This window comes from Ammodytes marinus, assembly GCF_949987685.1.
Source record: "Ammodytes marinus genome assembly, chromosome: 11".
NCBI lineage: Eukaryota > Metazoa > Chordata > Actinopteri > Uranoscopiformes > Ammodytidae > Ammodytes > Ammodytes marinus.
This window is the reverse complement of record NC_137215.1, coordinates 16,833,864-16,861,008: the sequence shown is the minus strand read 5'-3', so window position 1 is coordinate 16,861,008 and position 27,145 is coordinate 16,833,864. Positions and strand designations below refer to the sequence as shown.

Here is a 27,145-nt window from a genome sequence, read left to right as displayed (position 1 = left end):
TTTCACACCGGTTAAGTTGATCGCAACGTGCACAGTCAGCAGCAATGGCTTCTTCCGAGGGACCAAAGGCAAAGAAACAAAAACTTTCAAAGGTGGAGAAGACGGAGTCTCCGACCAAAGAGACACCAGTCAAACTAAGGTGACCAAAACAAAGAAAGAAACAAAAAGCTAACAAAATGCGTCTCTGCGCGCGAGGGTTCTTAGAATGCTAATCTGTGCTTCAGCCAAACCAATTTGTTTGCAATATGTTCATGAAAGCATTATGAATGTGTGCATGATGTGGAGTTAAAAAGTGTTCGTTTCTTGACGCTAAGCAGTGTAAATGTGAACCACGTGTGGAGGGGTCGTGGGGGTTATCGTAGTGGGAGTGAAATCCAATTATGTGGTTATCCTTCCACGCGCAGCTAACGCTTAGCTCACGAGCGCTTCAGACACGCCGTTGTCTCGAGCAAGTGTGCCAATATCTAATATAAGTTCAACGTGACTACCACCTGCCCCTGCGTGTTTTAAAGCTGCAGGAAAAATACTTGGGCTTCACTCAGTGCCATGGATTGCTTCTCTGCTCGGTATAGCAACGGGTGCTGCAAGAGGAAACTTTTTCGGACCAGCTTTCTTCCAAAACATTGCATTGCATACGTTTTTGTTTTGTCCTTCCGTATAAATCTGACTCGGACTCAGCTCTCAAACAACACCTCGCTGTTTGTTCGCATCCTGTATGGTATCTCTAGAGGCTGTATCCACTATCATCAGCACGCTTCTCACGGTGTATTTTGGCTTCAAAAGAGTCAGCGGATTGAGGCTAGAGTCAGCAAGACAAGCCAATCACCAGACAGAGACGGACCTTCCCGGCCCTTCCTCCTTCGGATGCCTCCTATCAGTCCGTCCAGAGTAGGAGGAGCCGTGGTTGCAGGGCAAAATCGATCTGCCCGCACACTGAGCTGAAATTGTGAAGTTTTTTGAATGCTAAGCCCTTTCAGAGCCGGTTTTTGGTCGCTCAACAGGTCTTCCACTTTCTAGCTCTCCGACAGAAAAAAAGGGACACCATGTCTTCTGCAAGGTAAGACCACGTTGACATGTAGAGAATGGATCTAAAGCAAACCATGATGAGCTGTGAGGTTCTTTGAGTCCTTGTTGCACAAGCCTAGTTATCATCTGGCTACATATTGGCAATATGTATGTACTGTGGAAAATGATAGTGTAGTCAGGGTGTGGCATCTGCTGAGTTTTTCAGTGACAGCAGCAACCCATCTGCCCAGCATAAGTCACTGTTTGCCGGGTAAATATGTCTCACTACTCTTCCGTGTAGCTGCTTCTCCTTGCAATACATCTTGTCCTCAGGCGAGTGTAGAAAGAAGTGCTTCACAGGGGAAAACGTGCTGGCACATGATAATGTGCCTACAGCATATGTCCGGCTGCGTTCTTTTGAGACTCCATATGGTTGACCATATTTTCTCAGACACACTGACACGATTGTGGTGACACCAAGGACTGAAAGAGGGAAGATGACACAGCATCTGAAGGAGCATTTTATTAACATTCTACCACAAACTATTTGTGCTTTTTCTGCATTATGCGGAGGTTAGTTAGTCTTTTCTTATAAAAAAAACGTTGACTGTCATTGTTTAGGGTTTTGTGCAAATATTGTGTGTGTACTTTACACAAAGTAAAGGGAGTTCCGATTTTCAAGCCGTGTGCAAAGTCGTTTGCCCCCAGGAAAGAATGGAGTGTTCCAACGGAGGCGCACACAGCCTACTACTGTACTGATGTTGCCTTGCTGTGGATGTCATAATAACATGGTGTTGCCTTGCTGTGGATGTCATAACATGGTTTCATGCTTGACTGACTGGCTCCTCACCACGGCCGACCACGATCATGTTCATTTGCAATGCTGGTTGATGAGTAACGCGTGTTTTCAAACACATGTTCCCCAGACCTGTGCTTTTTCTGCTTTTTCTTTTGTGTGAATTGAATTTAAGTCATGGGATTAGAAGTCACATGGAAACAAAACTGGGTTTTGCAAGTTACTGGTCAACACTGAAATAGAAAACACCCCAGCACGCTGATTGGAGTGAGCAAACATGATTTTTTTTTAGCTCCATGAAATGTGCCTTTTTACACTGTGTCTGATCTTCTAATAAATAAACCAACAAGTCTTAAGTCTATAACTGATTTCTAAAGCAATTTCAAGACAACATGGACTATGCACAATGTTCTTCCTTCTAAGTTCCTCATTAGTTTCAAGACAGTTCAGTTAATGTAAAAATACTATTATAACGTAGAGTTAAATAAGGAAGCTAGGTAGTCCCTGCTGTCATGTTAAAGCAAAGCATTAAAGAGCTGCATTTTATTTGTTTTTTTAATGCATCCTCTTTATGTTTCAGCCCTAATTCGCTCTTTGGGATGGGAAACCCCTTACTGGACATCTGTGCTGTAGTGGACAAAGACTTCTTGGACAAGTAAGTTCAATAAAGTGCCGTTATCAGTGGTTGTAGTCCTCCTCACTGCCTTTTTGGCTTAGAAACGCTCAAAGTGGCTGTAAACTAGAACCCGGTAGCTGAGTGACTCCTCAAAATGAAAAATGTAAACATGAGTGCACATATTGCACCATTTTATATTGAAAGATTTGCAAAGGCAAATAAATAATAACATATTTTTAAATTATTTATTTTATTACGATGTTGAATTAACTCTTTTTTTTTAATAGAATACAATATTTTTGTTGTTTTAAAATCCATTACGCACAGTCAAAAACAGATCAGTTTAAAAGATATGAGGGCACCACAGCGACCGTCAGAGAAAGAGGTTTTATGATGTAATTTGATCAATGGAGATAACAATGATACGAGAGAGCAGAGCACAGGAAACAGCAGAGCTGTCTGATCAGCACCAACAGAGTCGTCTTTCCACCATATACTTTGCTTTAATAATACCAAGATGGGACAGTCATATTACAGTGTGGTGATACTGGCCCAGCTGATTGAAAAGAACAATCAATGTCCCTCCCTGTTTTGTCATACATTTTCACTTGTATGAATTAATTGTTTGTCTATGTAGTCGCATCACGTCAGCTAAGCCTTACAAAAAAACTTGTGTGACTAATATATTTTTAATCTGAAGTGTAGGGTCACACGGTCTTTACCTATGTTGTAATAATTAAATACCATACATAGGTTTTATTTAACTATATTCCTACTATTTATTTTCTATTCTTTGAAATATTGGGAGTAGCATTTTCTGGTCTGTTACACTGAGTTGACCAGGGCAAAGGGATATAGCTCAGAGTCCAATCTCAAACCCCTTGCGTAAACTCCTCGATTACAGCTAAACAGTTCTAATTCAGAGAATTGAAGAATGGACTAAAGCAGGACTAAAACTGTACCTAAATCCCCAATTCAACTTTGTCTTTCAAGGGAACAACGCTCTGCTTCACATTATTGACCAACATATTGATTAGGACTGAGTCAGTGGCGATGGGTAGTAACAAAGTGCCTTTTACAGAGTTTCTCAAAGTGTCTGCCTATGACTTAATGGCTGAAAGATTTCATTATCACAGTTTCCAGAATGGAACAACCCATTTGGCACACTGTGGAATGTTTAGCATCATAAATATAATGCAGATGTTTATTATGCTTATTTTTTTTTTCATGGATAAAAACAGCAAGGTTTGATTTAGAATGTTTCCAATCATTTGAAGAAACTAACCTCTTTCCCACCCCTCTTAATTATTTGCAGATACACTCTGAAACCCAATGACCAGATCCTGGCTGAGGACAAACACAAAGCACTGTTAGTAACCCCTTCATTGCAACTTTTCCTCTAGAATATCGCTTGTGGTAGAGCTCAAGCACGTCCTTGCAGGGACAAAAAAGGAATGCTTCAAGTTTGGTCCTCTCTGTTCCGGACCAGGCCAGTCAAAACAGGCACACGCCAGAAATCATCACGATTAACCCCTTGTTCCTTCATAGATGGCCAATGGCAGTGCAGCACATCCAGAACAGAGAGTCAGGCCGAGCCAATAGCAAACCGGGACACTAAACCACCCAGTCCCTCTGAGACTAGAGCAGGAAAGCAAACATTTGACTGTAGGAGATAAGAAAGTTGTGTCAGAGCAACGACTACATGCAGCTACATCTGTTTGAATAATTTATTTCTAGGGTATATTTGTTATCTTGATTCCCACATTTAGAGTCGGCAGTGTTGTCGGAGCTTACTGGTTAGGTAGGTTAAATGGGAAACCACTAGTAACTGGTTATGTATAAAGTCTACACAACTTAGTTTAACCTGTCTTTATTGTTCCTCCTTCATTTTCAGACCACTCTGGTCTTTCCTACTTTAGTGCTCAGGAATAGAGTGCTTATATGTTAGAGATTCCCCCCGGGTGAAATTACTTAATGGACAGAACAAACTAAGAGATCAAGAAAAGGGTTAATTTCACAGTAGAGATTCGCCTCCCATCTCCATCTAAATAGATGTCTCTGCTTCTGGCTCAGTCTCAGTACAGCAGTTGACCTGCTATACTCTCCAGTGATATATGAACCCACTGTCTCTCCAACTCACATAAACCATTCCAACATATATCTGAACGTAGGACGCGGCAACTGCTATATTTAGACGGCACAGCTCGACAAATTAGAAATGCTTTAGCCCCACGTGGAGCATCAACTCCCTTCTGTTATTGTGTTGCATAACAGGCATAAATGGTTCATATAGGAAAATCAGTGACTATTCATGCAGGTATTGCATGTTTTACCTGCAGTCAAGTAGGCCGTCAAGCCACATGCCAACTGCAGGGCAGCTGTGTGCACTCTCATGCAAGCTAATACTACAAACATAAAATAAACACACTTTTTTATATGTTAAGGATTGATTATAAACCATCTATGATATCAATGTGGTAATGTCTGATCTAAGAAATAGTCAAATAGTCATGGAGACTTGAGGGAATAGTTTGACATTTTGGGAATAAGCTCATCCGCGTTATAGCTGCAAGTTGGATGATACTGCTCTCACGTCTGTCCATTATTTAAAGATCTTAGTTGCAGAGGTAAACACATTTCTTTTTTTTTGTATATTAATTACATGTGTGTCCCTGTGTAGATTTGAGGAGATAGTGAAGAAGTTCAAAGTGGAATACCACGCTGGAGGAGCCACGCAGAACTCGATTAAGATTGCTCAGGTAAGCAATGTAAACACACAACTTGTTATGTACACACTAACTTCGGTCATCACATACATGCTCTGTGAGGACTGACTGTAGATGAAGGCCTCGCTGAGTGGCATTAATGGACTGACCAGAGCTGTCGTTACTGTCTGTAGTGGATGATCCAGGAGCCTCATAATGTGGGCACGTTCTTCGGCTGCATCGGCAAAGACAAGTTTGGAGAGATCCTGAAGCAGAAGGCGAAGGAGGCTCACATCGAAGCCCACTACTACGAGCAAGACCAAGAGCCAACGGGATCCTGTGCCGCTTGCATCACTGGAGATAACAGGTGGGTGATTACAAATAATAAGCTTATGTGGATTTGTTATAATCTCCTCTGTCTAACAGCTCCATATCTTTTCTAAGGTCTCTGGTAGCTAACCTAGCTGCTGCTAACTGTTATAAAAGGGATAAGCATCTAGACCTAGAAGAGAACTGGAAGCTGGTGGAACAAGCTAAAGTCTATTATATTGCTGTAAGTATTTTTTATTTAATTTGCCTTTTATTATACAGGCATATAATGGCTGCCTGAAGAACAAGTCCTTATTTACAATGCTGGCCTGAAAGTAGTAGTTACCAAACTACTAAATGGGGTTTTTGCTCATTTTACTTCTGATATTATGGTCAACTCATGTACAATCACTTCACCCATGCACCAGTGGGTAACCAACAAATGACACACCAGTATGTATGCAGACATTTAATTTAATTTAACTTTTATTTATCCTCGAGAGACCAATTGAGGGGTGACCCTCATTTACAATGACGTCGAGATCAAACAAATTCAAAGGAAAAACAACAATACATAAACAATATTCAATGCAAATGCATCAAATACAACAGGTGAAGAGAAAAACTATTGAAACATTTACACAGTGGTGAAGAGTGGCAGCAATTAAAATTAAATGGGTGAAAGTACAATATAGCCTAATTAAAACAGTTACAGGTAGAGTTTGGTAGATTTAAGATAGTTTGTTTAAAGTGGTTAAAGGATATGGAGTTATTTAGTTTAATTTGGTGCTGTTTCTTTCTATTGAAGACTTTACTTGATATGATTAGATTAGAGCCTGCCAATATATAAAAAAGGAGATCAACAATGTCATGTTTGCTTCCAGGGTTTCTTCCTGACCGTGTCTCTAGAGTCCATGCTGAAAGTGGCAAAGCATGCTTCTGAAAACAACAAGCTGTTTTGCCTGAACCTGTCTGCGCCCTTCATCTGCCAGTTCTTCAAGGATAACCTCATGCAGGTCATGCCCTTCGTCGATGTGCTTTTCGGCAATGAGACGGTAAGCCAGACATGATTCCCAGTACATTCTCCAGATGCTCACACCATATTGGCTTGGGCAGGGTTTTGTGTCCACCAGATGTTTATGATTATTAACACATCTTTGTGTGTAAAACAATGTTGTTGTTTTTCTCATTGCTCAGGAGGCAGCTGCATTCGCTAAAGAGCAAGACTTTGAGGTGAGTGGTCTTGTTTTAGCATTTGGCGTGAGTGGTGCTGCAATTTTTCATGTATTTCTTTTTGTATAATATCAACTGGTTTTGTGAATGTGTGTTTTGTCTGCAGACCGAGGACATCAAGGAGATTGCCAAGAAAGCCCAGGCGTTGGAAAAAGTCAACAAAAAGAGACAGAGGATTGTAGTGTTGACCCAGGGGAAAGATTCAACTACTCTGGCTACGAGTAAGTTATTTATTCTCCTAACTTTACTTTCCTGGTGTTGCTCTCTTGTTAGAGTTATACTGTGAATATAGATACATCACAATTTCTATTTGTGTCTGTTCAGGTGACAAGGTTGAGACATTCCCTGTACTGAAAATCGATCCCAAGGACATTGTTGACACAAACGGCGCAGGTGACGCCTTTGTAGGAGGTAGGATTTTCCTATGTTTTTCATTTGGTACATTCATATTATCTCCATTTTTTTTTAACTATTATGTCCATATTTGTTGGTCCTTACTCTGGTGGTTTCTTGATCCCAAGTTCTTTTTTCTTCTGTGGTGCAGGTTTCCTGTCTGAGCTGGTCCAAGAGAAACCCCTGGCCCAGTGCGTGAAGGCGGGACACTACGCTGCCAACGTTGTCATCAGACGAGCAGGCTGCACCTTCCCAGAAAAACCCGACTTCAACTGAGGGTTTACGGACGACTTCTCCTTCAGCCTAAAACAACATACTCATCCTGCCATACACTATACCCGGACCCAGTTTCCCCTTATATTCAAAATACTGCCTTCAATTCTCCATAGGTCCCATTTTTTTTTATCATTATTAATATTAAATCAGCCCACCGTCCATTTTATTTTTCAATTCATCAGGACATCATTTGCCATCAATTGTTAGTTGGATGCCACCTGACATGGGTGCCTGTGTCTGTGTTCTCCACTTGGGGCCGCTAGAGGATCATGAAGCCAGGAGCCAAGGCATAGTTCTTTAAACATAAATGACCATAAAGGAATCACAATAAAGACACAGGATGGGATACATTTTGCTTTACATGAAGGATTTAAATTGGGAATCGTGTTTTCATGGACATTTGTTTTGGGATTGATTCTACATGTATTCGGTCTCCCCGCCACTGTCACCGTCGAGCTGCTCTGACAGCCATCAGACTGCCCTGTCAGGACCCATGTTGACATCACACATATCTGTTGCTTCTTCCCCTTGGTGATGGAGTCAGATCACACGGGGTTAATTCCTCAATGGGAGGACACATAATACACAAAAGAGGACTAAAGAATAATATACCAATGCGTTGTCCAAGTTTAATACTGCATTGAAATGTTATAGACTTTTTTTTAAAGTTGAATTATTATTAATTACAAGTTTATACTTGAAGAATAATGATTAATTTAAAAGGCCAGTACTGAAACCAAATGTTTAAGCGCACACTTTTTTAATTGTACTTTGACACTGCCCGTTTAGGGTCCTGTGATCACTGTTAAATCTCAGCTATCCTGCTTTACTTAACCTGCGATATTCTGAAGTTACCCTCAATATCACCACTGTGGAAGTGTTTTTTTTCATTTAGCTGTTTTTTTGGAGAAGATGCTTCTAGTACCGAGTGCCTTTTCCCCCTCGTCTTTGTCTGCAAGTATTACATGACTGCATTTGTCTGTGCAGGGAAGCTTGCAAGCTGGTACAGTGATGGGCAACTGGTGGCTTGAGCTGGTATTGTTGGAAGGATGTCATATCTGAATGTTGTCTGTCAAAAAATACAGCGAGTTTAGAAACTGGTCTGTAGTCTGTTTTTCGTTGCTTTTTTTGGGTTCGGTCTGTAATATAACTCAACGTTAAGACCTCGCTTTGCTGAATCAGATCGAGGTTCATGGAAAGAAAATACATTTTCACCATTAAACTACAACTAATAAGCTAAATTCAGGCCCAGTACACGGGTAAGGGCCACACATTGCAAATCAGGTATTGTCCGTAATACTTGAAGTCAACTATCATGAAAATAGTTACAGTACATTAAGTACATGCATTTTTCTGAATACTACGAGATATGAGATGTTGTTAAAACTTGTGTATCTGTTAGTACTACAATGACGCATGTTGTCCCTCTGTTTCTTTTTATGTTCAGATGTACCAAAACGCCTTATGTGACATTTTCTTCCTGGTCTCATTAGCACTTTTAACCATCTGTGTGCTGGATTACGACACCTAAATTTCACAAATAAAACTTAACAGGTTGATCTTAATGTTGAGTAATTTTCCTGTTTTGAGTATTTCTCTTTAAAGCCCCTGTCAACCCAAATCCAGAGAATCCACTTATGTATGTAATTTGGGAAGTTGGTTGCATGATAGCAAGCATCTGAAAAGAGTAAGGCATATTTATCAATCCAAATCAAAGATATTGTTAGTTTGATAAACTTTACAGAAGTTTGGTTTAGATGAGGCGGGCTTTGCTCTGGATCTTATGACAAGTTAAGTATTTTGATTCAATTAGTTTGTTTTCAGATGTAAGAAAAAGAAGGTGAGTGAATAATGCGGAACCAAGAATGTACTGAAAATATAATCAATATCACATTTGATCTGAATCACAATATTATACTGTTGGACACATGCAGAGCTGAGGCGGAGTTGCACTGTGCTCTCATTTGATCATTTCATTCTTCATATCTTTTACACATTCATTTTTTTAGACTGACGTGCTACGGTCGAGATAAACAAAACAAAGTTAAATATTTCAACAGTTGAAGAGACACAAAAACATTACACTTGAGGTGAATCCAAAAGGAAAAGTTGTATCTACTTTCTGCTATTAGTCTTTCTTTATAGGTCCATGGTCTTGAGTCTCTCTTTTTTGTCTCAGCCTCTCCTCTTGTAATGTGATGTCCAGGGCCCTGAGCTGTTTCAGGAAACCATGATTGGGAAGGATGCAGCGGCGCTGTCGCACATGCTCAATAGCATCCACCACCGTCAAGCTGTGCTTCATCATCAGGTATGCCAGGACCAGAGTCGCTGACCTGCTCCGCCCCATCACACAATGCACCAGCACCTTGTCTAGAGGGAAGTAAAGAACAAGATAGATGGAATTACACAACAATAAGGAATCGCCTATAAGGTCCTTCTGTACAGAGAATGAAAGGTTTTGGTCTGTACTAGGACCTACTCTCTGGGTGACTGAGGGCCTCGTTGATGAAATGGGCAGCAGGGCAGAAGTATGGGGAGATGTTGAAGGTGGGTTTGTCATCAGCCTCTAGACCAAAGTACTGGATGTCCATGTCGCTGTAGTACTCAGCACCAGTCAGCACATTGTTAAACTTTCCCTCCGCTACGTTAAGGACATGTGTGATACCCAGCTCCCTCAGGCCAGGACGCTCCAGGGCTGTTTTCCTGTAACACACAGGGCTAATCAATAAGCTGCCCCTTTATCAATTCTGACACTTGTGTTGTAGAAGTATGAAAGCACGCCTGCTGTGTGCATTCACATTCACTTACTGGTCCCCGATGTAGACACCGGGCCAGACCTGGTTCACGTGTGCAAACTGAGCCCCGGTGCCGGTCCAGAATAGCTGCTCCAGGTCTAATGTCCCAGGTGTGATGTAATCACTGTCTGGGTCCACCTTCACCGCTGTGTAAGGGTTCCTGCCTCTGGATGACATAGTTTACCTCTGCCGCACAGAAATATATACACACACAATAACACAGCCTTGAACGTCATCACAAATGACAGAAAATATCTGCACAGTACATTTTTACACCCATACACCAGAGATAGGTTATATAAAGTTGAAGAGAGAAAATTAATCAACGTTTTCTAAAAATTTATTTTAAAATGTGTTATATTATTTCCTGAAAATTGATCAATCAATCAAGCCAAGCCATGGCATGTACTCACCAACGCCTGAAAAAATACCCACAATGCCCTTTTAAACAGAACAAACTAACCAATCCTATTGCCAGGATGTATGGTTTACAAAACAAGTGCATATAAAAAAACTGGTTGGAAATAATATATACAAGCAAAAAAAACAAATGTGATAATACAATTTAAATGACCAGACTAGAACACAAAATGTAACAGTAACAATGGTAGAAAATGTACTTACCTTTTTGTTGTAACTGTATAAAGCTTTAACTCTGTTCCTGATTGGGATCACCAGCAGCTCAACTTCAATAGACACATGAATTGTGTGTGTGTGTGTGTGTGTGTGTGTGTGTGTGTGTGTGTGTGTGTGTGTGTGTGTGTGTGTGTGTGTGTGTGTGTGTGTGTGTGTGTGTGTGTGTGTGTGTGTGTGTGTGTGTGTGTGTGTGTGTGTGTGTGTGTGTGTGTACCTCCCACTGCATGAAGGAGTATATAAGCTCCGATACAGATCTGAAATGGTAACTGCTCCCTCAGGCTCTGTGTTTAAGATGGTATTTTTAGGCTGCTGGGCTACACAAAACCTGACCTCAACAACGTGTGGAACACACACACACACACACACACACACACACACACACACACACACACACACACACACACACACACACACACACACACACACACAAAGATGCTTTCTTAAATGTGATCTTAGTCCTCTAATCTGAAAGCGATTACTCTTCGTTTCCAAAGCCAGGAGGAACCACACCAGAAAACATTTACCAGTTTAGTTTAGAGTGTCACGTTACATTATTGTCGCTATTAGAATTTGACTAATGCATGGACAGGTGTAGGGCTCACTCAGCATTTGTCACCCCAGAGTTATTTCTGGAGACGTAAAAGTTATAGCATTTCACTGGCTGTCAGTGGTGCAAAGAGAGTCTTAAGAAACGTTTTCTTACAACAGTTTTAATTTCTGTTTATCATATTTATTCATTAAAACAGAAAAATGTTCATTCAAATAAAACAGGTGTATGTTCATAGCAATGATATGTCTGTCTGCTCTGAGGACTGAAGACTGACAACCATGTTGCATACATGTGTCAATGTTTAAGGCTTATAGTCCTGTTTCTTGCGTGACTTTACATGGTATGGGCCTTTCTTTGCCTGCTCCTCTCTCTCTCCAGCCTCGTATCAAGGCTGCGTAGCTGCTGCAGGAAGCCCTGGTTGGGACAGATGTCTCTGTGGGGCCTGACTGCAGCCAACTCCTCCTGCAGCCTCAGGCCCTCCACCATCATCAGGAAGGCCAGCACCAGTGTTGCAGTAAGTAAGTAAGTAAGTAAGTAAGTAAAATTTATTTATAAAAGCACATTTATAACAGTTTTCACTGACCAAAGTGCTGTACATAGTGCATTCAGTATGCCAACATGAAGGTAAAATAACAACAATAGAAAAAATAAAGATAAAAATACAAAATACATATAACCCGGACTTCCACACACAAACATATATAGTAGTGTAGAAGTCAGATAGCTAATGGGGAGGGAAAGCCAGGGTGTACAGATGGGTTTTGAGCCTTGATTTAAAGGCAGTAATGGAGGGGGCATCACGTATGTCAGGTGGCAGTTGGTTCCACAAGCGTGGGGCAGCTACTGCAAAGGCCCGGTCACCTTTTTGTTTTAGTCTGGATCGGGGGATGTGGAGAAGACCCTTATTGGAGGATCTTAGGGTCCTAGGGGCTGAGTGGGGGTGTACAAGGTCCGCTATATAAGATGGGGCCTGACCATTGAGGGCTTTGAAAACCATGAGAACTGTCTTGAAAATGATCCTATGTTGTACAGGCAGCCAGTGAAGGGAAGCAAGAACGGGTGTGATGTGTTCCCACTTTTTTGACCCAGTCAACAGTCTTGCTGCTGCATTCTGGACTATTTGGAGGCGTGATATGCTTTGAGCAGAGCGGCTCACACCCATCAGGCAGTGGACAAACACCCTTCCTGGGGGAGGGACATTTGCTCTTACTTTTACAAGGTACACCTGCAGCTTATGCAATCCAAAACCACAGCCCTGCCATTACATCTTTATTACTGAGGTTTTAGTTAAAGGTGGAGTCAGCGATGCTTGTTGTCAAAATCAGGGAATATCTCCTCATCTCACAATCCTGTACCTGAACCTATCCTGTCAGTTTACTATGATGTGTGTTAAGCGCACACAAAGTGCATATACTAGGTAGGAGATCGTGATGATTTTGACAAACAGTGATTTTGACACAACAAGCATTCTACAGAATCATTGACTCTACCTTTAAAGATCTCCTATTATACAGTACTACTTTTCTGGTCTTAATGTCTTGTTAAAAACTGATATAGAGCAACCTGACATGAATCACATCACAAAAAAAACATGTAGATTTTCGGGAAACTCTTCCTCTCATCTCAGCGAGCACAGCAGTCTCTCTCTACACTTGGTATTGTGCTTCTCTATTTTTCATACATGAGGGGCAGAGTATATGAAACACCTTTGAATATATTGTACACTATAACTAAGAATGCTGAAATATTTCCAATCACACACGGCTCTTAGCGTAGCTGACTTGCCTCTCATGGCCAGTGCAGCTCAGATGTATCGCGCCGTTGGGTAAAAGAAAATACTAAGGAGGAAATCTGTTGCATTGTCAGCTTCCACCCCATAATAATCCACTTTCATGTCTCTGTAGAAACGTGGGCCGGGCCGGTTCTGACATAGAAACAGGGTCCGGGGCCTGGCTTGGTGGGGGGTCCGTGAGCGGCATTGACAATGTGAGTTATGCCCAGACTGTGGAGAGCACCCTTGTCACGAGCCGCCACCCTGAAACACAATAACATATTCCCATCTGCATAAGTAAAGGATGTTTAAATTTTTTTTTTATTTATATATAATATAGATGTGCGGGTGCATGAACACAGCCTACTCATTGCCTATGTAACACATGTCCAGTGGGTCGTCTGTCTGCAAGCAGGAACTCCAGCAGCTCTGAGACAGAAGGAGATTCATATGGTGGATCCCTCAGAGACATACTGACACACAAACAAATACACACACACACAAACGCACACGCACACACACACACACACACACACACACACACACACACACACACACACACACACACACACACACACACACACACACACACACACATCCTTTTTTTTACAATAAATATTTTTCACTGTAATCTTTTATTTTTATCTTTATAAATCGACTTCAGTGGTAAAACAAGAGCTTACAGACTGAGCAATCAGTCCTGAAAGAATCCCAAACTAACCTGTTTCCACTCTGAATCATGTGAACTTACCTCCCTTTGAGGCAGTGCAAACTCCTCTCCTAGCGCGATCGCTCTTATTATTAACACTCATATGACCCGTTTCCTTTTATAACTCTGAAATCAAACACTCATTAGTGGCAAATGATCCTGCACACTGTATTTATCAGCAATCCAGGGACCTCAAAAAAACACATTTAATCCAGTTTGACCACAGGCTACTGTTCTCATTCTGATGGAACAACACAATGTGGTATTATCCTGTGAGCTAACTTTAACATTCGCTCACAGGACCGCAGACTGTTATGTACATGGCTGTGGCGTACAAGTGTCTGTGTTGCCACCCAAGAAGCAGTGATGTCCTGCTGCTCTGCTCCTTTAAGAAATATAATCTAGACTATGATTAATGTTCGCAATTGACGTCTTAACTATAGCAGCTTTTGATGTGTTATGTTAGTGACAGCATACTGAATTATAAGCCATAAATCAAACGTGTAGACTATTGTCAATGCATTTAAAAATGGCCTTGGAGAAACAGTATTACAGCATAGGGGTAGTACAACGCTCTTGGCTCTTTAAGATATCCACTGTAAAGCACAACTACAGGCTGAAAGAAATCTTTGAGCCACATTGACTTTTGTTATGAGTTAGAATTCATTTAATATTCAATAAAAGTAATTTTTTAGTGTGTTTTCTGCCGTTTTTAATGCAAAATTATTTGGATTAAACAAAAATATTACTCTGCTTTATGAGATTATGGAAGCATCACAAGGCAACCCATGATACAGACACTATACATTTATGTCTTTTTAAAAGTTGCAATGTGCATGGTTCAAAGTATTCAAAAAAGTATTTTAGATCCATCCAGCAAATGAAATATCATAACATGTCTTTAATGGACACATAGTCACAAAGCTGTATTTACAAAGCCTGAAGCCCGACAACACTGACAGGTAACGTTTGAATATATTTTGAATGTGAAAGACAAATGGCAAGGAAATATGGCTCCGTAATTAGATATTTACAATATTTCACAACACGATTCTATTTCTGTTGTACCCAAACGTGAAAAATATGGAATATAAATGCCACTTTGACGGTTCTCCGATAGCAAATCCTTATTTACAGATGCAGTCCATACTGATGAATGCGGATTGTAGGGCATGGTAAAGTGAGGGATGTCTGGAGGTCTAACTAATGGCAGATGTAATGGAAGAGGTACACAAACAAAGAAATGGGGAGAGATGAATGTCAGAGAAGAGGGCAAAGCCTCCGCCTGAGTGTCAGCTGATCCTCTAGCTTGAGTAGGAGAGACAGGAAATTGCGGTTGGGGTAGATTGCTCGTTTTTGGGCCACACTCCTCAGAGCATCTCTCAGAGGGAGTCGCTGCCGCATCATCAAGTATACCAGGACCAAAGTGGCTGATCGACTCACTCCCATGATGCAGTGCACCAGCACTTTCTCTGTGGAGCAGAACAGAAAGTGTTAAGAAGAAAAAGAAAGTAGAGAAGCCTTTTTAACAGGACGGTTTGTGTCCCGTTCTTCATATACTGTACCGTTTTTCTTCTTCAGAGCTTTATGTATGAAGTCGGCAGCAGGTTTAAAGTACAGACTGAGGTCAAAGTGATCTGAATCCTCTGCTGGGATGCCAAAGTAAACACAGGTGTCCCCGTAATAGCTCTGGTCACCGATGCTGCCCTGCTTTGAGTGTGCCGCGTTCAGGACGTGAGTGATGCCAAGCTTATGTAATCTCTTTCTGTTTTGTGCTACAGCCCTGGAAAAACACACAAAGAAGAGACAAACATGGAAGAGACAAACATGTCTTTACTCTAACCGACTTATACAACTGACTTTCTCTCTTCTAGAGCTCACAAGGTTTAGTTTTTTTTTCCTGCCCTGCGACAGATTCTAGAAACTTAAGACACTCACACATTTCCTATGTACAGGTTTGGCCAGACTTCATCCACTGGTGTGAGCTCCAGCGTACTGGAATCCAAGATGAGCTCCAGTTCTTTAATGAGCGCCAGGTCCTGTAGCTGGTTGCTCCCTGACATTCTCCCCCCGGGACACAGATCGCTCCTCCAAAAAGACACATCAGTAGCAGCACTAGCTCCTGCTGTCTGTGTGTGTGCACTGTCTGGTTACAGCCCTAGAGTCTGCAAGCTCAAGTGAGGGACGTGAGCAGGTGGCTGTTTGAATGAAGCCCCGGCTCCAGAATTAGCTCTCGGGAGTTTTTGAGTACTCTGTGACTTGGATGTGAGAGTTATTCAATGTTGTTGTTGTTGTTGTTGTTGCTGTTGTTGCATTGACTGGTCTGTTCACTGATGCCAACACAGATACTCTCTCTGTTATCACTGAGGTCAAATCAGGAAAGGGGGTGGGGAGGGTGGGGGTGAACTGTAGCCTATACATACAACAAATGGTACAAATGGAGACAGTCTTGCATGGTGTAAATGGGTACATTGACTCAAATCGGGAGAGTTGTATGGATTGGTTGTTCCTGGCCATGTTTTAATTTCAGCTGTTCCTCTAGCAGTTTTCGGTCCAGGGCGATGAGCTGTCTCAGGAAGCCTCTGTTTGGGAAAATCCAGCGTTTCTGTTGCACATGCTGCGTGGCAGACAGAAGACTGAGGCGGTGATGAATCATCAGGTAGGCTAGGACCAACGCAGCCGAGCGACTCACGCCTACAGCGCAGTGCACCAACACCTTTCCTGTAAAGAAGACACACTGAAAGACACTGGGAGTAAAAGTTTTTTTTTTTATCAATGTTGTGTCTTCTCAAACGGCAACAAAACAAAACAAAAAAACAGGTGTAAAATACCTCCTGATGTCAGTGCCTGATGGATGAACTCAGCAGCCGGGTAGAAAAAAGGTGAAAGGTCAAATGTTGGCAGGTCGTTGGCCGGGACGCCGTAGTATTTCACCGTGGTCCCATAAAAATCATCGGTCCCCTTACAGCACAGTTTGCCATGCGCCGCATTCAGCACATGGGTGACGCCCAACTGCCAGAGCCCCAGCTTGTCGTGAGACATGGACCTGACACACACACACACACACACACACACACACACACACACACACACACACACACACACACACACACACACACACACACACACACACACACACACACACACACACACACAATATATATTATTAAAGGTGCAGTCGGCAATTCTGGAGAACGATTGTTCACAAAATCACTTTTTTTGTCAAAATCAGTGAATATTTCCTGCCGATCCGCTACCTGCGTTCAAGTGTTAATACACAGGCTCTGTGAAGGGGCATGTTGCTGCTAGCAGTAATGGGCCCCATTGTTTACAAACCCATTCAAAGAGTCTAGGGCTTGTGAAGGAAGTTCTGTTAAGGTTGGAGGTCAACTCAGGTGGAAGAATATTTCAGGAGACTTGGATGAATTATGAAGCGATATTTATTACAGACTTGGCCAAGGAGAACCGGACTGCAACTCTCGTGACTTCAATTCTGACAAACTCATGCTTAGAGCTGTGTTTTAACCTTGCGCTATCTCTAACACCTCCCCGGCTCGGGCACCAAGTGTACCAATGTTTTGGTTCAAAGCTGAACACAGTGAACCATAACATTCTGGAGTAGAAGGAGATGAGACTTTATCTATACAGCTGACCTGAGTGTCTCCTAACAGGCTCCAAGGCTGACCTAGAGTATATGAGACAGACACACAAGATAGGCATATATGAAATATTCATCTTTACCATTAATATTACAATTAAAGACCCAAAATTCCCTCACAGGGCTGTGTATAAAAACAACACTTTCTTTTCAACGCACACACAGTACGAACAGGTAGCAGATCGTGAGGAGATACAGACAGTATTAACTGATTTTGACACAAAGTGAATTTGTCAACAAGCATTCTCCAGACTTGCTGACTCCACCTTTAATGCGCTAACATCAATACGTGTTAATGTTTTAAATGAAGGCCCAGGACACTCACATGTCTCCCAGATACAGGTTGGGCCACACCTCATCTCCGTGGCGGCAGGAGCGTGGAGCCGAATGCAAAACCTCCTCCAGCTCCTGTAGGGACGGGATGACCCGCGTCCCCTTCAGGTCCTCTGTCACACAGGTGCACCCATCTTCCTCTTCCTCCTTCTCTCCTGGGTCTGTGATGCCATCTCTTGTGTCACACCTCACCTCAGAGGCAGCACCTGCGATTGGTTTTCTGTCAGTCATTTCTCCTTAAAAAACGATTATGTTCTTTCCCTACAAAGTGTACACTCTGCTGTCCGTCTGCTGCCTTTGGCTCTCTTTGCTGGCTGTCTCTTGACAGTCAAAAACAGGTGGTGCAGTTTGGCACTGTCTCTAGGCCAAACTCTCACTCACAGAAAAGCGTTTACAATTTCATTACCGGTCACAAAACAACCGCGTGTTTTTTTTTTCTCAAATTCAAACCACAAAATCAGTTAAATCCACCCTTTTCTTTTTTCTCATGGGTTACCTATAAAAACACAACCTGTAAACAGATCATGTGTTGTTCCTACATGTGTCCAGCAGATGTCAGTGTGATTTAAAGTTGCAGCCCTGCACAAGGCCAGCAGCTCTTCTTTCTTCAGTGGTGTTGTTTATCACTGTCTCTTCCTGTTTGGTGTTGCCTACTTGTCCAGAAGCATGTTGGCCATGGAATACTCATACGAGTGGAGCCACACGCAGGCAGCTCATCCACCACACCCCCTGACAGCTCAGTGACAGAGGATTTATGGGTAATGTAATGTTTTCAAATCAGTTTAAAAAGGACTTTAAGTGGCTTTCTGTGATTTTTGTTTGTTCTGTCCTTTGTGACACACTTCACCTCCTACTTTGTGCTTATTTTAATGAGATGTTGTCCTAACTTTTCCACACACCATAAGGAAACTTTGATTTTACCTTAATGAGATGATAAAAGCAGCATTCGATTACTTCCACTGTGGCCCAGCTGTGGACAGACTATGAGCCCATTGTGTATCAGTGTCTGTCACACACACACACACACACACATACACACACACACACACACACACACACACACACACACACACACACACACACACACACACACACACACACACTGAAGGGCTTTCTCTCCCCCAGCTGTGTGCCACCGCTTAGTGTGATTCAATGTAAGCCAGCCAAACAGACTGACATAGCACTTATTATGAATCTCCCAAGTAAAGCCACCACACAGTCAACAGTCAACTAGAGGCTATAGTTAAAAATAACTTATTTATCTCAGAGGGTAGCGGAGCAGCAGCTATACCCAGGTGAGTGGCTTTAATTTGCAGACCTGTAGCTATTGTTATGTATTTTCTGTTGCGTTTGAGACTATGTTGGTTGCTGATAAAGTAAGGTCATATAAGGTGTGACTGTTGTTGAGCATTTGGTGACACTCCTACTCCGAAAACAATTAGTAAAAAGTGTTTCACCTAAACTCCAATGCAAACTATAGGCTATACTTCAGTGTTGGCCTTGTATCACAAAGTCTGTATCAGTGAGTAATACTCGCATGCAGCAGTTGACACTAGCACAGTGGTGTTGGACGAGCCTGGCAGACCTTTGGAGCAGTGGGGAGTAGTACAATGTGAGCTTATCACAGGGTCAAAGAGTAAAAACACTCATAGCAAAGACGAGGGTTTTCATCAGTATCCCAGTCTGTCTGCAGGAGAGGAGCGTGCTCATACTTGTTTTGTCTCAACCCTGCCTCGATGGTTAGTGACTCGATGTTTTTTGTGAAATATTCTATTATGCAAGGATGTCCTTGCAACAGAGAGGATGGTGAACTGGAATTTCTAGTTAGTGTGTTGTCGTTCGACTCGTACAGTGGAACATAGGCCAGCTGTGTGTGGGGAGCGGAGCATGGTGTCAGTGCATACTTATACTCTGTGTTTGCTTTGCCCCGTCAACGACCTGAACACAGATGAGAATAGCGCTAAGTAGCCTGAAAGAGGTTGCGTCGCCTTGCCAGAGCAGATTACCTCTACCCTGACCTGCATCCTGTTGAGTCATATAGTGTAACATTTCTGCCATATGCCGGCCTTCACAGTGTGTAGTAGTGACTGCATTTACTGTCTAAAAATCAATGAGTCCGTTTTGATTATTTGTAATTGGTTAACACCTTTCTTATGGTTTCAGTCCCTCTCCTTTTTCACAATATTTAATTTAGGACTGCATTTAACTGACTTTTTCCTTTTTATTAAATATTTCAAGAGATGCAGTCTGCTGAAAGTGGAAAGCAGAAATATCCCACGTTGTGGAGATGGAAGAAGAGATTGTTTGAGGTTTAAATTGTGATTTGCACTTTGACCTTTTTATTGTTAATTTATAGATCAAGTGATTTTTGATCCATTAAAAAAAACACAGTCCAATCAATAATGCAAATAATTATTAGTTGAAGATACAACGCAGATATTTGTTGGCATTGTGTGTTTATTCGTATTTAGAGTGAGTTTGAGGACGTACACAGTGCAATTCATTTTACAGCTAAAATCAATTAGTTTAATGAAAATCAGTTGAAATAGTTTTGGAAACTAAGCTGAAAAGTGACTGATTATTTGAGTCCCTTTGTCAGAGATGTGGTTGTTATTGCTCCTTTAGTGTGAAAATGATCTGTTTCTCTGTTTCATATCACTATAAACTGAGATAAAGTTATTGATGAATTGATCATCATTTAGCTAATGTATACAGTAGAGAAAGGGGTTGTCATCATTAGCATACAGGCTGAATACCAGTAGTAATACAAATGGCTGAATATCAGGCTGTCTTGACATTCAAACAAGATAGTGAAAAAGACATTAATGCAATAGGGAAGTGGACAAGGAAGAGCTGCTCAGAATCAAAAAGTTATCTCAACTACCATTTATTTTTTTACTTTTCCCTACATGACTAACTGCTGTTTAACATTTGTATGTGCAGTGGCATGGCCTCGTCTGAAGACAATGCGAGCGGCTGGAGCTGTAAGCAGGCGGCCCGGTGGCTGCTGGGAGAAGGCTTCGGGGAGTACGTGGAGCTATTGTGCACGCAGCACCGCCTGGACGGCCCCGGTCTGCTTGCTCTGACCGAGGCTGACCTGCGTGGGCCTCCGCTGGGCCTCACAGTGTTGGGCGACATCAAGAGGCTGACCATAGCCCTGCGCCGGCTCCAGAGACACAACCAGGCTCATCTGGAGGAGCTGGGTCTCCGGCCTGCTGCAGACTGTCTCCATGTCTCCACCGGGCTCTCGCATGCCACCGCATCAGAGCGGGGCTGTGGAGGAGCAAACCGGAGGACTAACGGAGGTTGTAATGGGACTGAGCTAAGGCTGAGGAACATTGACAGATCTGGATACAGCTCAGGAGAAGAGTCGACGCCGTGTCACACGCACTCCAACGGCAGGTGTAGGCAGCGACAGTCCGGTAGATTGGACCCAGAGGTATGGAAGACGATCATCAGTACCGTCTACGTCTTTTTGGTGTTTGGATTCACGTCTTTTATCATGGTCATCGTTCACGAGCGCGTGCCGGACACGACAACATACCCCCCGCTGCCTGACATATTTCTTGACAGGTACAAGTGCACGTTTGAGCAAGTATCCCAGACTCCATAGTTCATGTACACATTCTGCTGTGCTAATCTAAACGCTGACACACGTTTTTGAATTCCGACAGTGTTCCCAGGATTCCTTGGGCTTTTGCAATGGCTGAAGCCTGTGGCCTTATCCTGTGTTACATGTTTGTCTTGATCCTCCTCCTTCACAAACACAGGTAGGTGCGGCTATCCCCATCACTGATACTGTAGAAAGTTTTGTAATAATACGTATGTGCAAATAGTGCACCAGTGCTAAAATACATGGAGTTTTTATTCTCATTGATTTTTTTCCTCTAATTTCAGGTCAATTCTTTTGAGACGTCTATGTTCCTTGATGGGAACTGTGTTTCTGCTTCGATGTTGCACCATGTTTGTCACGTCACTCTCTGTGCCTGGGCAGCACCTGAAGTGTGCCAGTAAGGTGGGAAGCACACATGAGATTAGGTTCAGATTAGATATGGTGTGCTACTTTCGGTAGGGAAGGGGGGGTAATTGCTGTTGCCATTGGCATGTTTCTCTACACTCAGCACTCTTCACTCCCACTGTGATAACCTGATGAACAGCTGCCCCTGTGATTCACACATTTGGACTGATAATTGTTGTGTTTTGTCCTTCAGACATACGGTGATACCTTGGGTAAAATACAGAGGGCGCTGGCAATCTGGAGTGGATTTGGGATGACTCTGACAGGCGTCCAAACGTGCGGAGACTACATGTTCAGTGGACACACTGTTGTCATCACATTGCTCAACTTTTTTGTGACTGAATGTGAGTGGTGATACCTCTATGTTTGCATTCAACGTCGGAATGTAGGCTTTAAAGTATGCATAAGCTAACAATATTTTATATATTTCTTAATCACAACAAATCCCATTCCAAAAAAAATTATCAAGATCATATAATGTCATATAATAAGACCATTCCACTTCTGTGGCCCATACGTTCCTGGCAGATACATCTTTAAAAGGTTCGTCACACATTTAAAGTTTGATTTAAAAAAGAAAAAGCTTTAGTTTATAACAAGCAGTTGCTCAAACAGGAGGAAATAGAGCTTCCTTAGGGACTTCCTACAGATGTTGTTTAATACACATTTGCTGTGAAAGGCAGCAGGACAATGTAAATGGGATTGAATCCACACATATTAGATAGGCACGCTGATGTTCGGCTTCACTGTCTATGTTTCTTAATGCTTTGGCTGCACAGGTAATGGGCTACTTGGTACTATCAATTAGCCTAACTGTTTGTTTTGTTTATCTGATTCATTTCAAGACACTCCACGAAGCTGGAATCTGATCCATACCATCTCCTGGGTGTTGAACCTATTTGGGATTTTCTTCATTTTGGCAGCTCATGAGCACTACTCCATTGACGTGTTCATCGCCTTCTACATCACCACCCGCCTCTTTCTCTACTACCACACTTTAGCCAACACTCGCGCCTTCCAGCAGAGCCGGAGGGCGCGCATTTGGTTCCCCATGTTCTCCTTCTTTGAGTGCAACGTGAACGGTCCTGTTCCCAACCAGTATCACTGGCCCTTCAAGAAACCAGCTTTCATGAAAACCATGATTGGATAGAGTATATGTTCAAATATCAGCCGGTGCAATGTGCGTGGACTGAAATATTTAAGCCTGAAGGAGAAACATTTTACTTGAAATCCTGCTTTTTATCTGTGGATGGTTTTAGTTTATTTCCGCCGAAATATGTCTAAAGGGACGATCTTGCCATCAAAGAAATAGTTTTACATGTTGGCAAAGATTTTTAAAATGTATTGAAAAGGTTGAGAACACGCTCATCTATGACTATTTGAATATGATAATACAGACAGCAGCTAGTTAGCTTAGCTTAGCTAATCTTAAAGATCGGAAGGTGAAATGGTTTGAAAGCCCTTCAAGGTTCGTGCAAATTACATTTTTACAACGCGGGGGTGATGGTTGGTGGATTTGTTTTACCTTTGGACCAAAATAATTTAGCTGTTTCTATGCCAAGTTAAGCTAACAAGCTGCTAGCTGTAGCTTTGTATTTAGTGTAGCTTACCTGCATGAGAGTGGTTTCTGTTTCTCATTTAACCTTTTGCAAGAACGCAAGTTAAGTGTGTTTCTAAAAATATTAAACAATTCCTTTAAATTAAATTGCACAATGAGAACACAGAAATGTGTTGGCGCCTAAAAGCTGCAGGTACGAATAATTTATTTTGCTTTTTATTCACTTTTTTAAAATGGATCCTTCACTTTTGGGGCGTTTACGGTTCGCTAATGGTTTGGGTTGTTAGTGTCACTCCACATCTGATGCCGGTTGATGCTGAAGGTTTCACTTTTTTTGGGTGTCGTTGAGGAGACTCTTCTCATGTTGTTTTGCTGCAAAGAGATTGAACACCTGTTTGGTAACTACTACCAATTAAGCAGATGTGTATGCACTGAAAAGGCTCTGTTTCAGTCTGTTTTTGATTGTTTATTATTCACATACATTTTATGAACTTCACTCTACAGCTGTGTTATATTTGATAATGCCACCACAGGGATACCAAAGCCCACATTCACAGTTAAACTCAACCAACCATCTGAACATTTATTCAAATGCAAAATTTTGCCAATCAGCCCTGAGAGCATGATCATTTATTTATCCTAATTTTATGCTGTTTGATTGTTTACTATTGTTTTTATCATTCTAATTTTTTTTTTACAGATTGATAATTATATAAAGAGTAGCCTATGCAAATGTTCTGTTGGATGGTAGCTTACAAAGACTTACTGTACATGTTGCTGCCACACCAGATGACAGTTTCAAAAGTATTACTCTTTAATATGTCATGGTTGATCCAAACTATAATCTTTTAAAATAATTGATTACAATTCATGGCTTTATTTGCAATGCAAATGCTATTTTTGCCTTTTGGCTTAGCAATAAAAGTTTACAGATAAAGAAAATGGCTTTTAAACTTTAAACTGACTGTTTTCTGCTTTTTCACTAATGTGTTTTCTTTTTGGAATTTGTTGAATAAAATGGATTATAAATGTTATTATAAATCCGGTTTTCTTGTGGGTTGGTTAAAAAAACAACACAAGGTATTCATAGTGGGTGGAATTGTCACGGTTGTCCCTCCTAATGTACAATATAAATATAACAAACATACCTGCCACTTCTCCCCGCCTTAAGACCAATATTTGACAGTCACTAATCAAATACTTTTTGAAAAGATATGCAGGGGAGCACACCTTTATATAAAGCCCCTGTTAGAGAGTTCCCATTCACACATACGCTTCCTGTTGAGGTCATATCAAGTCTGAAGATGGTAAGTTGCTTACACCTTACATTTGGAGAGGCTATGAATATGTCAAGTTTAGGAATAAAGAAACTATCGTTCTTTTTGTACAATCTGGTCTTGAATTCAACCATTTTGATACGGATTAATTTATTACACTTTCAAGACATTAATGTACTTTATCTAATGAACAAAATTGGAGTGTAAATGGAAGTGCATCATTTAAATCTACAAATACCTATACACGTCTGCATTTCAAAATGTTAGGCCAATTGCATTCCTTATTTTAATATAATTATTTTTATTAGATTGTGGTGGTAGTAAGAAATACATAGGCAAGTGAAACCAAAAACATAGAAAAGGTACATTTGTTAATGATGATGTAAATTCTGCAGATAAGATGCAAATAATTTAAGTGGAAGACTGGTGTCTTGTGTGATATAAACTGCAACTCAATCTTCTGCAAACAAAATAAAATAAATCTTATTTTTCTATACAGTATTTTGCAGACACAATTTATTTTGCATTGAAGTTTATACAAAAGGCTCCTTTTTGTATAGTACTGGATGATTTGAAGTCATAATTACAATGCAGAAAAAAGAACAACATTACAACATGCACCATGCTCACAGGTGTCTCTTATTTCTCCTTTCAGGCATCTCTCCGTGTGCTTGTTATTCTGCTCGGGCTCTTTGCCCTGTGTCAATCTGAATGCTCTTTCCAGGAGTTAACCAAAGATTTAGAAAACCCTCCAAAAGGTGAGTCAACATGATAACAATTGGAAGAGGTACAATTTAACAGCGGTGTTGCAGCTGATCTGATCCTGCTTGATAAAAGTTGGACAAATTATAGCATTATAGTCCTGTGTCTGTCCGAGAGTTTCAGTATCATCCAAGTGTGTTTACTTAACCCTTCAGCTAAAGCAAACCCTTATCAAACACCACACCTATGCACACGTTGATTCACACTCACACAGGTTTAGTCACTGCCACAAATGTACCAGAGCTTTGTTATAGGCAAACCAGCTCCTCTGACCTGTGGTTTCTTTTCTTCACCATAGGATGTGTGGATAAGGATGGTAAGCTGCATGATTTTGAATCCGACTGGGTGAGGGACTGCATAGAGTGCTCTTGCACGAAGGAGGGCTTGGCATGCTGTACCCAGTAAGATTTAATTTTTTTTGGTTACATGTTTTTCTTTGCATCCTCCCGATGCCCCAAGAAAAAACTAAACTGAGACAACAAACCTCCAATATTACAGAATAATGATGTAATACTTTCTCTTGCTACGTTACTGTATGTTTGAATAAAATGCGGACCAGAGGTGAATAAATAATAAATCCCCCTCGTTACACTTTACAATAAGGTACACAAAAGGTGAGTAGTTACTGAGGAACGAATTGTGAGTAGGTACTGAGAGACTGTGATTCAAGCACTCTTTACTTACTGATCGTTAATGCATCATACTCATTAACGAATGCTTACTTGACCATTAGTGTACCGTTAATGAATCAGTACATACTCATTAACCTATTATTACTTAATGCTTTATTAATACAGTAGCTCCCTTTTCACAGTAACTTATCAATGGTGCTTGAATCACAGTCTCTCACTATTCGTTCCTCAGTAACTACTCACTTTTTGTGTACCTTATTGTAAAGTGTTACCCACCCTCCCCTGATCTCACACAATCTTAATTTGTGCAAATAGTTTTTTAACAAGACCATTAGATTTAAATTTTTGTCTAAGGTTTAACACTCTTACCTTTTGTCTCTCAGGCTCCCGGACTCCGACACAGTATACATTCCTGAGGAGTGCGAGCTGGTTGTAAATAAGGAGACCTGCTCTGCCAAGGTGGTGCTGAAGTCTGACAAGACAAAAGAGTGTATTACTGTTTGAAAACTCTGCAAAGTGACCTCTAAACCTCAGTAACAAAGAAAGTCCAAAATGGCTATAGGTCCTTTGTTAAGTCATACTTTGTCATGTTATGTTGTGTACATGCACGAAATAACCAATAAACATACGCTAGTCAACCTGGTTCTTGCTCTTACTTGTCATGTTTTAATCTCACTGAGAATAATGTAGATAGTATATGCCTGCTCCAACTCTTCTTGCCTGCTCTGCTTCTCTGTAAGAGCACCCTCTGCAGGTATAGTTTTTTCTGGGTGTAATTGAATAAATCAGCCACTGTGTGACAGCAGAGCTCAGTGCTCAGAGGGGTGTCTGGCACCAAAAGGTCTCCTGCAGCCCAATAACAGGGTGCTCCCCTCACTGCTTGCACAAATGGTCTGGCGTTTGTGATGTTCAGCTCCTTCTCTCATCTCGGTGGATTCGCACCTTCTCACAGCACGGCTTTCTCTGTCATCTCGGCATCACAGAGACATGTGAGTGCTCTATTTTATCACGCACTATCATGATCTTTGTCATGAAAAGTCAGTGTCCTTTTTTTCAGTTGTTCAGTTCTAAAATGTATATTGTGTTGGTTCTCTGTCACTGTGCAGCATGGTG

The 27,145-nt window shown here is 41.5% G+C and overlaps 5 protein-coding genes across 5 annotated transcripts; 3 read left to right on the top strand and 2 right to left on the bottom strand.

Annotated features, from left to right (window-relative positions):
- On the top strand, window positions 1-8,886 carry LOC307257134 (adenosine kinase-like). The gene is made up of 11 exons (XM_080036274.1): window positions 1-139; window positions 2,382-2,456; window positions 3,733-3,786; window positions 5,098-5,176; window positions 5,317-5,489; window positions 5,567-5,675; window positions 6,316-6,486; window positions 6,629-6,664; window positions 6,771-6,885; window positions 6,989-7,075; window positions 7,209-8,886. Exons 1-11 carry the CDS (start codon window positions 45-47, stop codon window positions 7,331-7,333), a joined length of 1,119 nt encoding a protein of 372 aa, XP_079892400.1. The 5' UTR covers window positions 1-44; the 3' UTR covers window positions 7,334-8,886.
- A 575-nt stretch (window positions 8,887-9,461) lies between these two features.
- On the bottom strand, window positions 9,462-15,909 carry LOC307257629 (dual specificity phosphatase 29-like; the record flags this gene model as incomplete). The annotated part of the gene is made up of 6 exons (XM_080036888.1): window positions 15,733-15,909; window positions 15,360-15,577; window positions 15,059-15,266; window positions 10,142-10,294; window positions 9,813-10,036; window positions 9,462-9,703 (listed from the first exon to the last, which is right to left on the bottom strand). Exons 1-6 carry the CDS (start codon window positions 15,855-15,857, stop codon window positions 9,462-9,464), a joined length of 1,170 nt encoding a protein of 389 aa, XP_079893014.1. The 5' UTR covers window positions 15,858-15,909.
- Window positions 15,910-16,263: 354 nt separating this feature from the next.
- On the bottom strand, window positions 16,264-18,053 carry LOC307257407 (dual specificity protein phosphatase 13A-like). The gene is made up of 3 exons (XM_080036633.1): window positions 17,778-18,053; window positions 16,626-16,840; window positions 16,264-16,515 (listed from the first exon to the last, which is right to left on the bottom strand). Exons 1-3 carry the CDS (start codon window positions 18,014-18,016, stop codon window positions 16,271-16,273), a joined length of 699 nt encoding a protein of 232 aa, XP_079892759.1. The 5' UTR covers window positions 18,017-18,053; the 3' UTR covers window positions 16,264-16,270.
- A 375-nt stretch (window positions 18,054-18,428) lies between these two features.
- On the top strand, window positions 18,429-24,396 carry LOC307257653 (sphingomyelin synthase-related protein 1-like). The gene is made up of 6 exons (XM_080036914.1): window positions 18,429-18,543; window positions 20,729-21,358; window positions 21,460-21,555; window positions 21,683-21,800; window positions 21,997-22,147; window positions 22,649-24,396. The coding sequence occupies exons 2-6, from the start codon at window positions 20,733-20,735 to the stop codon at window positions 22,951-22,953; spliced, it is 1,296 nt and encodes a 431-aa protein (XP_079893040.1). The 5' UTR covers window positions 18,429-18,543; window positions 20,729-20,732; the 3' UTR covers window positions 22,954-24,396.
- A 179-nt stretch (window positions 24,397-24,575) lies between these two features.
- LOC307257628 (beta-microseminoprotein-like) lies at window positions 24,576-26,559 on the top strand (the record flags this gene model as incomplete). The annotated part of the gene is made up of 4 exons (XM_080036887.1): window positions 24,576-24,668; window positions 25,294-25,396; window positions 25,699-25,801; window positions 26,416-26,559. The coding sequence occupies 4 exons, from the start codon at window positions 24,576-24,578 to the stop codon at window positions 26,534-26,536; spliced, it is 420 nt and encodes a 139-aa protein (XP_079893013.1). The 3' UTR covers window positions 26,537-26,559.
- Window positions 26,560-27,145: the final 586 nt, after the last annotated feature.